The 13,130-nt window shown below is 35.5% G+C and overlaps 1 protein-coding gene across 3 annotated transcripts in view; it reads right to left on the reverse strand.

The window, feature by feature from the left end:
• Nucleotides 1–13,130, reverse strand: part of LOC109800004 (pleckstrin homology (PH) domain-containing protein) — a 77,790-nt gene that overhangs the window by 5,157 nt on the left and 59,503 nt on the right. For all 3 annotated transcript variants that reach the window (XM_083066442.1, XM_083066441.1, XM_020360679.3), the window contains 10 exons: nucleotides 9,661–9,842; nucleotides 7,636–8,148; nucleotides 5,527–5,704; nucleotides 5,269–5,405; nucleotides 3,507–3,633; nucleotides 2,352–2,573; nucleotides 1,930–2,289; nucleotides 685–843; nucleotides 316–600; nucleotides 27–245 (listed from right to left, as the gene is read on the reverse strand). In XM_083066442.1, coding sequence (XP_082922568.1) covers nucleotides 27–245; nucleotides 316–600; nucleotides 685–843; nucleotides 1,930–2,289; nucleotides 2,352–2,573; nucleotides 3,507–3,633; nucleotides 5,269–5,405; nucleotides 5,527–5,704; nucleotides 7,636–8,148; nucleotides 9,661–9,842 — 2,382 coding nt within the window. The remainder of the gene's footprint in view (nucleotides 1–26; nucleotides 246–315; nucleotides 601–684; nucleotides 844–1,929; nucleotides 2,290–2,351; nucleotides 2,574–3,506; nucleotides 3,634–5,268; nucleotides 5,406–5,526; nucleotides 5,705–7,635; nucleotides 8,149–9,660; nucleotides 9,843–13,130) is intronic.

A 13,130-nucleotide genomic window follows, 5' to 3' on the forward strand; every position in this document is an offset into this window, starting at 1 on the left:
ATGAGTAAAGTAGAATAGTAAAGCACCTGTTTTCTGCTGCATAATGAGCACCGACCTTTGTATTCTTGTTCACTGCTCCAAATCTTTGAAAAAGTAATGCTGTGTCTGACAAAGCGCCTGTCATCAGATGCAGTACTGTATGATGACATATCTCTAGAGCTAATAATGGCCTTATTGTGGGTTCGTGGTTCTCTACTATCCACTTCAGTCCAGGAAAAATACACATGTCTCTGACTTGAAGGAACCTAGAAGTGATGATTCTATAAAAATTCTGTTCCACTTCCAGAAATGAACCAGGTTTTGAATACCACTTACCTTCAGAATCATGCTTTTCGCATTTGACTGATAAGCTTTCCATGTTCTATGCACCACTGAACATATCTTAATGGCTTGGGGTTCTCTTCCTTCAAACACTTCCACACTATTGCATTTTATAACTCGCACAAAATTTTCAGATCTGCGGAAATGTTTCAGATGGAGGATCAAGAAAGAAGGTTGGGAACTGCCTGCTTTTGCCAACTCTAGTGCCATCAACTCATCCCATGGTACATCCCAAATAATCTTGCAAGGTTTTTTATCCATCTTGTCAGGAGCAAGACACTAGACAAACAGAATAGGCAGTTGAGTCATTTTCTGTAAGAGAAACATAATCCCTAATTCCTATGACTAAGTTTTTGGACTAACCTGCAGAAGCATGATTCGTTTATTGGTTACTAAAACAATTCTCTGATGAGGCACAGTAAAATGCTCTTCATAATAATCAGACAATGCAAATTTTGAAGGTTCCTTGAAAATCTCAGTACAGCCAAATTGTCGACTTGCCTCTCCAAGGTAAAGCACCATCTGAAACAAAGCAATAAAAATGGAGAAAAGAAAACTTACGTAAGGCATTGCATATGATAGCATACATGCAATTTGATGACTAACAGGCAGAAGATTTTACATACAACAAAAGCAATCAGATATCTTGCTTGGTTGCAGGTCATAACGAAATCTTTTCCAGTGACTGGAGGTACTCTTTCTCCAAGTCATGGTAAGAAAATAAAATAAAAATATGCCTCATACAGTTGGAAATTAGCTTAGTAGAGAACCCCTTTGCCCGAGCATTTAAAGCAAAATTTCTGGTGTATTCTACAGAAATGACTATTAGGAACAAATGAAAATCCCCCCTCCTGAAAATTGTTCTCACTGACGAATGAATTTTATAACAGCAGTGTTTGTTCCAAGTATATTTTGTTGGAGAAAATATAATTTATTAGTGATTCATGGTTAAATTGATATAATTGTGCACTTTGAGTGCATCCAAAGTAAATGGTATTGTTGTCTTTCATAGTGTAGTTCATAAACTGGGGTATAAGGTCAGTATTTAGTATTACAATTACTCACTCTCTGCAAGAGTATTTTACAATATATTAGCCTGAATATTAGTATAATTAAATAGGATCATTGAGTTAGCATTTTGTATCACATCATTACACACAACATCAATATATTCTTCTTATACCGTGTATTCTTTTTTTCTCTTTTTCTTTGCACCTATGACCTATAATTTCAAAATTATTAGTGAAAAGTATTTTCTTGTGTCCCTCTATTGCCTTGTTCCCTTCTCCATCTAATGATTATTTCATTTCTAGTATTTCATTAAGGGCAAAATCATTCAGAAACCTTCGTAGGTTACACGGTAAAACTTGAAAATGGTATCATGACATGAAGACACATTGTTTTAAGTTTAGAGAGGATCACTTTTCATGTATTACAAATGTAACTCCCTCAAGTAGTTTGAAATCATCCCAAGTAGCTATGTAGACAATACACTCAAAACTTAATGGGAGCAAATGGGAAAGTGTCCCACGTTTCCCCTCCTTCCCAGAAAATATAACCAATTTAAATGATTCAGTGTATTTGTGGAGATGCAATTAATTAACATACCTGCCCAATAGCTTCTCTCTCACAATATTCTCTTAGTATCCCATCAGAATGTACAGCCCGAGGATTTCTAATTCTGTGGAATGAAGTCTTGCTGTTGAAAACCTCAAAGCATTTGGAACAACTTGCACCAATTCCATCAACAGTCAATGAGAAAAAATCAAGTGCCCCGCTTACAGGTTGCACAATGAAACCTAAAAAGGCACGTCCGAGCCCATGAGCCAATCCTAGAATACCATTCTGTCGGGCACTCTCAACAGGCTTTCTCACTACGCCAGAGACACCAAAGGCAACACCTTGGGCAAGAGCTTCTGTTCCTTGAATGATGCCATCCCCAACCCCAGTGATTCTCCTTGATCTTACCTGTTGCCATGTTTTAACTCATTTTGGATCACATGCAATTAAATAATTATGGTATGTGTTACCTGCTTTGCTCGTAATTGTAGAAATTGTCCATCTGTGGAAAGCTCAGCAAACCCTCTGCTAATAGAAGCCAATGTTGAACTTGTCATACCTAGTACATCCACTGAAAATATTAAATGTAAAGGATTATGAATCAAGTCTCTCCAAATACGATTTCCAATGGCTGGAACAATAGAACTTTTCCGCATGAATCTGTCTCTGTGCATCACCCTCCTCAGATGCACCTAAAATAATAGGTCACAGTTTTATCAGTCATGTCATTCTGGTAAAGGAAAATGTCACAAAATGATGTGATGAATTATGGATACTTAGGCATAACTAGAAAATTTTAAAGCCCAGATGCACTCAAGTATTCACAATGGTACAAAGAACTTGCAAAAAAGATGATAACACGATCCTTGCAACACAGAAAAGCAAAATGCTTCTCTTTGAAATCAGGAGTAATTTCAGGCATGCAAGAGACTTGACATCCTTGTGTACATTCTCAGTTTTTCCATGCTTCTTTGTTCTACCTTGTTTTACAAGTTTAGAAAGATACTCAATCTTCCCTTTAGTTGTAACTTTCCTAATTTTTTTTTAATTTATGTGTGGGCCATGTGCAATACTGTGATAGTGATTTCAGCTTGAGTGATTTGTTCATCCAGGCACTTTGGACACATCACCCTCATGCTTATGTATCCTTTTTATTGGTTTCTAATCCACTAATGTGGGACTTGTTCTCTAAAAGTTTTAACATGATCAAATAAAATGGAACAAAATAGTTAGGGAAAATAGAAAATGCAACAGAATCAAATAAAATGGAACAAAATAGTTTGAGGAAATTGAAAATGCATGGTTGAGGCATCAGAATATTAAGGATAGAATTACATGCTATAGTAATAGAAGAACAAAATGACATTTGGATAGGGAGTATGGCCCTTAACCCAGTCAAGGTTTTGTATCTAAAGCCAGATCGTCAACAAACCCAAATAGCAAATACCATGATAAAAACCCGGCAGATATATGAGACTTGTGTTCATCCAAGTCTACATACTATCAAAAGTATGATGCAGGGCAACATAATTTAATCGAATATAAAAAAGAAAGGAAAGAATAATAAACTGCAAATGCCATATTGCAATTGAATGTAATTCTATGTTATATATTACATAGCTCACCTGGATCTTGAAGGCATTTCCCACAGCTGAAAGTATAGGACTCCATATGCCTAGGACCCCATGAGGCCTTTGTCCTGGAGCTGTCTCCAGTGAAAACTTCAACCTTACTTCTGAAACATCTATTAGGCTGCAAAATTAATGGGATCAAAAAATAAAGTCACATTCTTTTCAAACAAAATCACTAGCTAGTAACATGTATCCAGTCGGATAAACTTATCATTCTTCAGGAAACAGATCTCATCATAAGCAGTGCACAACACTTGAAGCTGGCTGTATTTAAGTAATTCTACTTACCCAGAAATTTGCAATAGGATGTGCAAACCTAAAACCTAATAATAATAATATATAAGTGTTGGACAGGAATCCCAAAATTTATGGGATATTATTATGTTGCAGAATTTCAGGGATTAGGATCTACAATTTATTCTTTATTGCTGTTACTGATTTACAGGGATTCCTATTTAATTATAGGAATTGCCTATTATTTGTTTCCTTTTTTATCTCCCTATTTTACCAATTTATGTACTAGACCAATCATTTGAATAAAATAAGAAGAATGATTTCTTCCGCTTCTGATAATAATAAGAACACATTCCAACCAATTCCAAGAAAGGATAAATCAGGTTTGTCAAGTAATCTGTTACTAAAAGCTTAAGCTGTAAGGAGTAGCCCTAGGAATATTTATGCTCTCTAACACACCATGCAAAAGCCCTTGGGACCAGAAGCATGGACAAACGATCATGCTCATCACTATACCCAAATATGAAATAACTTAACCAGCAAAATTGAGATGGCAAGGATTGAACTCAGCCACCTCGTTTCAAAGTTCCCTATAAATACCATGTCAACTAACCAATCATCCTAACAGCAAACGAGCCTTTTTTTCTCCACAAAGGTTCTCAATCACGGAATTTTGAATCATACTCCATAAATAACATAGGATGTACTTTTGAAGGAAAAACATGTATTGAAAATATTAATTGGGGCCTTATGCTTTCAAAACATGAGTTCTCTACCAAAGAAATCCACAAAGTCTCCCACTTGACAGACTTGGAACATAATTCATTTGCCTTTGAAGTTTTAGATAAAATGATTTATCAAAAGAGGAAAAGTACAACACAGAAGGATCAGGAATCCTCCATATGGTACAAAGTAAACTAAAAAAGGGGAGTGTACATCAGAACAGAGGATCACCCAGTCCCTTTGCAAGTCTGACACAAGAATACCCCTGAAAAGCTCAGATAATGTCCCCTAAAATACGCAGCAGAAGAATGCAACACTTGGATGCACTTATCCTAAAATTGACAATAACTGGAGTAGATAGGTGTGACAGATGCACATTTCTGATACAAACACAAACGCGAGACAAGAAGAAATACAACATATTATTTTCTGCTTTGTTCATCAGCTTCTCTTGCACCTGCTAAGAGATTATTAGCATGTTTGGAAACGCGTTAGAAAGTAAAAAATCACGTCAATTCATCCTAAAACGTGGAAGTAATAACTATTCGCTTCTGAATAAACGTGAAAAACCGCATAAAAAACGTGCAACCAAACACACTATATATATAGCCTTCATGCATGCTTCAAATTGTCAATACACCGCCAGAAGACACATTCGTTTAATTGACAAGCAAATTGGGTTATTGGTGCTGATGGTGAAAATAGAAAGCTCAAAATAAGTGCAGCCACATATAAAATACGGAAAATTTTGAACAAAAACAAAATTACATTTTGAAAAAGTAAAAAGAAAGAATATTACTCAAAACGTATCTCTGGATCAACTTCAGTGACAGTTGAACTTTTGGGTAAGCGATCTAGCTGCAGGTTGTTGTAAAAGTCCATGATAGCCCAAATAATAGGTTCATGAATCTCAAGCCTCCAGCACTTGTCAGTTACCTAGAGTGTCCACCAAATTTAAAGGGATTATACATGATATTATTTAAATATTTGAAATTTTACTAAAAGAAAATCAGAATATCACAGATCACATCTTTGCATAACATTTAACAGAGCATACTCGTATATAAACATATGGGTAAACTTGAATTCCATCTTTATTCTCGTTCTGCATGGTGATTGTCATCTTGAATACCGGGTGTTGCACATCAGAGATCTGCTCTGGTGCCAAGAGCACAGGCATCAATGTTAGAGGGAGCTGGTTGTCCAGTTGCAAATAACCAAATATGAGCTTGAACCTGTCAAAAAAATGCCTCTAAATCAATTTTCTGATGTATGCACAAGTAAGCTTACAAAAGATGCGATAGAAACCAGAAAAAAAAAAAAAAAAAAGTTATACATGTAATAACCGGGATATTATATTCTGTAGTCATTAGTCATTCTGTCATAAAACTGATAACTCATCACAAATGAGAGGAACTACCAGGTGGCCTATAGCATGATCAAAAGAGAATCCTAAAAGGTCATCAACAATATAAAGCAAGGCTAGATCATATAGTGTTCTGATATATAATCTATTTACTATTAATTAAAACATTGCCGTCAACTGAACATGTTGCTTCCTCATTATTTTGATTTCGGGCCTATTCCCTCAATTCCATCAATGGCTAGGGCAACTAACTGGCTATCATTTTCACTTTTGCCAAGGAAAAGCTTATGTCCTCTAAAACCCCAATTCATTCATACAACATCACTTCCTGGTAATTTGTATGCCTTTGGTAATAGGACGAAGGCTAAGGTGGGAGAGTTAATCATGTCTCCCACTTTTTATCCAATGTATCAAATGGGTTTAAGTGACAAAGACCTATAAACCTAATGCCTTTAAGGTTTTGGGTTAAGATGTGGTATCAAGTTCACTTGTGTGGTTTGTTCATGGCCCATTGATGGAGTTCTTTAAGGGTGTTTTATTCCCCTCATACTTGAAGGGGAGATTGTCGATGTGCAAGTGTGAATGAGAAGTCCTACATTAAATAGAGATAGGTATGTTGAGTAATATCTATGTGAAAAAGACCCATAAACCCTATATGTCTTAATGATAATGATTTGGATTAAGATGTGGTATCAAGTTCACTTATGTTGTTTGTTCACAGTCCATTGGTAGAATTCTCACCGATATGTAACCCCTTCTTATTCTTGTTAGATATAGTTTTATCTTATGGGCCTAGACCCACTACTTTGTATATAAACACATCTTTTGCTTTGCAATACACAAGGAAATGCTTTATTCCATTTACCATTTCTCTCAATATGGTATCTAGAGCCTAATCCTTGACCTCCCGGTGGTCCCACTGTTCTTCGGTGCCCGGAAAACGTGTCTCATTCCGTTTTCCGGCAACCACCTCGCCGTGACTCTTTCCGGCTGTTTTCCCTCTATTTTCCGGCGTTTTTCTTCGCTGTCGCCGCCGTCCACCGCCACCACCGTCATCTTTCCGGCCGGCGACCCACCCACCCGGCTCGCCTTCCTCCGGCGAACCCAACGCCACCAGTCGCGCGGCAAACGGAGGTCGTACGCGCCCACATGCGCGACTCCGTGCTCGCGCGGTTTCTCTCTCCTCCCCGTCTGCCGCCGTGCGTGGCGGCGCATCCGGCCACCGTTCCGGCAGTGAGCCCCGACGTCCTCTACCCTGATCTATTATTTGTTTTGTGATCGGACCTTCTTTACCACGGATCTCTTCTTTCTCGGACTATTTTCTCTCTCCTGTTGCTGTTTCTCTCTCCTGTTCCAGCATATATGGCTTCTCCTACTGCTGTCCGGCCCGACTCCTCTATTTTTACTAACTATGTCAAATCATATTTTTTTAATTATTTTATTTTATTTTTATGTGATTAAATGAGCAAATGACATAACATTATTAAAAGATAGTTGCTAGCATAAAATTTTTTTACACTGTGAGTATATAGGTAATTAACTCTTATTATTTTTACATGCATAAAAAAGAAGCGACCCATGTACTCACAAGGGTCAACTAACTAGTAACACATTAAAATAAGGCTCGAGAGAAATTATGGGTAGACTTCAACACCATGGAGGAAAAGAGAGATAAAAAAGCCCCATATAAGCAACTCAAAGTATCATAAAATACAAATATTTTAAAACAGGAAAAAAATGCATTTTACATATACGCCTCATATTTAAATGATGCATCTTATGATATGATAAGGCTGTTACCTGCTTGTCTTTCCACCATCATAGCCAGTTGAATATGTTAAGAACAACCTTTCCAAGTATAAGTAGGATAGCTCCTTTGGTCTATGGTCCACCAAAGAAATTCCAACCACCCCTAACTCAATCAAGAACTCAAAAGGAGTAACACTGCTCTGCATCTCAGCTTGAACACCAGAAGCTCCCCCTTTGCCAGCAGACATTAGGCCTCTAATTTCTTCATATGAACTTGAGCTTGGTATCCTATTATCAGTAAACTTTGCAATTATTACATCTCCCCTATCTATCACATGGAATTGCAATCCCAATTCTGCAGAAGATAATCCAGTCCTTTCCAAATCAAGTTTCCAAATTGTATTGCTATCATCATCACTAAGTTTAGCATCTAAAAACTTATTGCCATATGGAGCTTCCCAAGAAAAGTTAGTTGTCGATAGAGGTTGCAACTGAATCCAAACATCTTCACCAAATCCAGACTGACGAATTTTAAGTGCCTTGTCTGCTGTTCTGTTCTCAATCCTGTTTAAAGCTAAGTAAGCTACCCTCCATAGAAATACACTCATGCAAGATTGAATCAGATTTAGACAGACAATAATGACAAACACTGAATCTATTATGTGAAACCTACAATTAGTTAATTTGTTTAAAGATTGTCCCATTAAGTGACAAATTACTTTTGAAAAAATAAGCAAGTTTGTTCAAATGAAAAAATACTTCAGATCATTTTGAGAAGCTACTTTGAGTAGTTTCTAAGAAAAAGAAATAATATAAATAACTTTAAAAATAATTATAAATGAAATAAAATTCAGTTAGTTCAATACCATATGTACATTAATTATATGACAACCCTATGAAGAATGTGTACAAAAATTTATAACTCGTTTATTGCTAATTAATTTTGTCCATTTTCCTCTTTTTAAAATAAACAGAATTACAGAAGCACATATAGAAATAAAAATAAAAATAAAAAATTCTTTTTCACATTATAAGAAATATATTAAAAAAATTCATTCATATCCCTTCTCCTTACAGCTTAACCTCCTGGGAGAATTGGCTCATGATACACCTCTAGCAATCAAACCAAATAACAACATGAAATATGACTCGAGTGAAAGAAATAATATCCAATCTGAATTTGGGCCAGCACTTGCTCAATCTGACTTGTGAATCTCAGACCAGGCTGGCCTGATACAGAGAAACTTCAACAGATGACCAACTGCAATGCTTATAAGCCCATCTCTGAATTCCCACAAATGCTTGCATCCCATCCATAAAGTGAAAACTAGTTAAATGAACTAATAGTGTACGTTATAATATCCAAGAAAATCTTGAAAATATATTATATCTTTAGAACTTTTGAACATCTATATATAATATATGTATGGAATCAATTAGACCTCTAATTAAGCACATAATATTAGGAATATTTTTCCTAATAAATGATGGGGTTTATTTATTTAACTAGTATTTTAGCTCCAAGACAAATATTTATTATTAAATAATTAAAATTCAAAATAAATAAATTTTAAATATATAAATTATATTATAATTAAAATTTATTATAAATAAATATTCTAAATATATAAATTATATTTTAAATTTAGAATGAACAATTTAAACTGTGAGATCAGGTTATTTTTATAGACAATTATTTTAGAAAACTATTGAAATTCAATTTGAAGACAGAGATAAGAAGTGGTAAATTGAAAGAGATAAATGGAACGGTTAAGAAAAGGAGTGTAGTTCAAGATAAGAATATGAGAATCGTTCAACTAATAAAAAGAATTAGATCTAGTGCGTGTAATATGTCCTTTTCTGTTCACAAAATGTTCATAACCAAAAGGGGCAATGAGAATTTCAAGCTGAAAAGCTGTTTTGTTTAAGCATGCTCCTATATGTTATTATTGTTCTTACTGTACAAGAGATCTTATGAGTTACTGGCATACCATATCAGAATTATTCCACCAATTGTGATAAGAACTAGATAAACACAATGTCTTGCTTACAAGGATAATATAGGCATATCAGTACCTGATAGGACCATCAGTTGACCCAAGGCGGAATACAACAATAAAACGGGATCCTTCTTCATATCCACGAATTTCAGTCCTCAAAAATTTGATAGTACCATCATTCATCCTCAAAACAAGGGAGATTGTGTCTTCTTTTACAATTTGAAGAGGAAATGACCAACTGGTACCATCTAGTCTTACCTAAAAGTAGAAAGAAAAAATGTTCAAATCATTAAAACTCAATCAGATGATGAGTCCAGACATAAATTTAAAAATAATCAAAATGATGAAAATAATTCTAAATCCTAAGTGGACAACAACAAATAACGTGAAAACTTGTATCCCCCACATCTCACAACTTAGTGACTTGCAGTCTCACAAAATGTTTGCATCCTTCTCATGGTCTGGTGTTTTTTGTTTTATTTTTTACTTTCTAATTATCTTTAGATTATTAAGTAAATGTCAACTATCAAATCATGCTTCATAATTAATTTTGAAAGCGCTAGTTATAGCTTTTTAGTAATTTGAAGTTGACCTTTCTGGACCCATTTGTTTAAATTTATTTTCCCTAAAAAAGCAATTTTTTTTTTATAAAAATAAGTATTTTTCTAGTTTTTTGATGTATTTGTCTAAAATGATTTTTCTTACCAATATAAAATGATTTTTTAAAATAAGATTTTGGAAATAATTTTATTAATTTTAAACAAACTCACCTATATCATAGTTATGATTTTAGTTTATATCCTAGGATCATTATTGGTATAACATGTTTGTAAGCAGTCACTGTTACTTGGAATCGCTACATTATTCCTAACTACAGGAGTGAATAATATCTCACTGATTATACTTGATTAGCACCCCAGTTAGGAGTCTAGTGCAAGGTTTTTAATTTGTCTCCAAAGTAAGAGTGCATTAATCTATGACTTTGTTCATAATTTTGAAAAAAAAAGGTTTAAAATGGTTCAGTTCTCAAAACTAGTCCAAAACTTGTTTAATTCCAAAACTGGTTCTAGACCAGTTTTACACATGTTCATAAAAGTATTTCAGATTTGAACCAGTTTACTAATAAAATAGTGTGGTGCAGTGCAATTCAATGTGATTTGTTAAAAAATTGAACCATGCACACCCCAAGGTTTCACAAAAAAAAAACGGATAATAGAAGGTCTGACTGAGCTCTGGAGTGGTCAGAACCCTTCAAACTTGATTGGGTACCAACTGATGTCAAGATTCCACCTGTTGACCACCTTTTGACAGTCATCAACCACGTTGCGATTCAGTTCAACTGTTTGCCCAGTTTTTTCCCTGAAATTGGATGGCAAATGAGTGTCTCACTCTTGGCACCAACTTTGCCCTCGGGCCATTTTTTCTTCATTGACACCCCTGGACTTATTGCAGGGGCTAGTTTATTGTGGATATCTCAATTCTTGGGTAGTTTTTCTTGCCCCTCATTTGATTGACAGTAAAGAGTCTACTAGTTCCTATGGCAACGGAGAAACCATCAGTTCATGTACTTTGGCGTAAAGTATTTATTAACAGCAGTTATTGTGTATTTGAGAACAAGGATTCAGGGAGGACAAATGGACACGCAAGAGAAGTGAATGGTCTTCTCTACAAGTAAGAATCAAGTCTTCATCACAGCCAAAAACATCCTGTCTCACTAATTCATGTCAGAGTCTATACTCACTAATAAAAATAAATCCTCTGCTTTACCATTGTTGATTAGGACATCCCTCTTTTGGAGTCATCAAAAGTATGTTTCCATCTTTATTCTTTGGTTTACAGATGACTTTCTCAAGTCACTTGGATTCGCATAAAGTTCAAACTGTTCTTTATTCTTCCATAGTATGTTTGCCTCAATCCCAACACAATAGTACCACATGTTGGGAAACACAGACCAAAAACAGTCATGGTGAAAACATTCCCACCATCAAATCCAAGCAAAAAAGCATAACACCGTGATAAAAATTACCTCTTGTAGTGTGCAACCTCAACAGAGTTTGTGTTATCAATCACGTAGTCCAGTAGAAGAGAGTCGGACCTCTTTCAAATCCATGCAAGCAGCTACCTCGTCGATTCACAACCAGGAGAGAAGACAGCAGTGCTAGCTAAGCACAGGATCAAAACAAATGCTAGGGTTTTTCACACAAGTATACCGTGTGGTTTTTGTAAAGCGAGCACTCATTTTGCCTTGAGCAATTTCTATTTATAGGAAAACAATAACACTCACATTCCTCTTCATGATTCATTCTAAATTCAATAACCAACTTTACAATCACCTTATTACAGGTGATGTTTGCTGGTATTAAAACATAAAACTTCCCAAGTAGGAATTGTAGTGATTTCATGTCTAAGGACTTTACACACTATAGTTATATCAAGAATCGCTTGAGTTATGACACAAACATAGCTTTTTATGTAGCATTCTCATAGCGGGTCACTCCAGTGCATTACACTAATCATTTGCCTATGTGAAGACTCCACATCTCATCCAAGGCAGTCATCAGTCTATTCTCATACTAACTTTAATGTATTATTGTTGTTCTTATCAACAATAATACTTGACTAGAGATATTTAAAACTAGTATAAACTATTCTATGAACTTTATCATGTTCCAATACACACATAATAAACTAAACACCTTATTTCATTAAAACTGAGGAAGATACAGATGTAAACCACAGAAAAGTATTGGCCTCTAGAGCTTACACCAACACCTCATTCTTCTGATTGTTGCAACTTTGAATTCTGCCCAAGACAGTTCGGGCATATCCCTTGAATCAAGGTATAACCTTGCCTCCCATGGTTATCACTATTATCCACAAATTTCCCACTTCCATCAATCCCTTCAATTGGAAATATATCTTAGCCCTGTTTGACCAGCCAAATGTGTCTTCTCCCAAAAATAGAGGAACCTTGATTATCCTCCACCATTATTCTCTGAAACTCATGTCCCTTGAACTGATCCCCATTTCCTGTCTATCCATATCTATTTTTTGAGTGACCCGCCATGTGCCATACCCAGTCAACCCATTATTAGAATTTCAATCTGGTTGAGGATTTTGTACCCGTTTGGCCACCATATCATCTAAGTTCTTCATTTTGGCTTATTGCAATTCACAATCTCTACTTGCATGAATCCAATCAACTTCAGTTTGCTTCAGCCATGCTTCAAAGCCTTCCCTATCTTGCCTTTCTTGAATCGAGTCTTCCTCAACCAGTTAGTTTCAACCAAGATTCAAAACTGCACTCCAGTTTCTCAAGTCTTACCTCCAGATTTAACCATCAGGAACTCCCTATATGAGAGCTCCGATACTAATGTTAGGGAACTGGTAAACCAGCATAGGCAAAGAATAGAAAAGAATCTTTCATTGCATTGTATCTTTCTCCTCAACAACCAAACTACAACTCCCGAAAAAAAGAAAAAAAAACCTCTACCCCCTCCTAAATTTTCGTATTTAGAACAGCTACAGTGCTACTAATTAACTTCC

The sequence above is a fragment of the Cajanus cajan genome, chromosome 11, assembly GCF_000230855.2.
Source record: "Cajanus cajan strain Asha chromosome 11, NIPB_CcT2T_4, whole genome shotgun sequence".
NCBI classification, from domain to species: domain Eukaryota; kingdom Viridiplantae; phylum Streptophyta; class Magnoliopsida; order Fabales; family Fabaceae; genus Cajanus; species Cajanus cajan.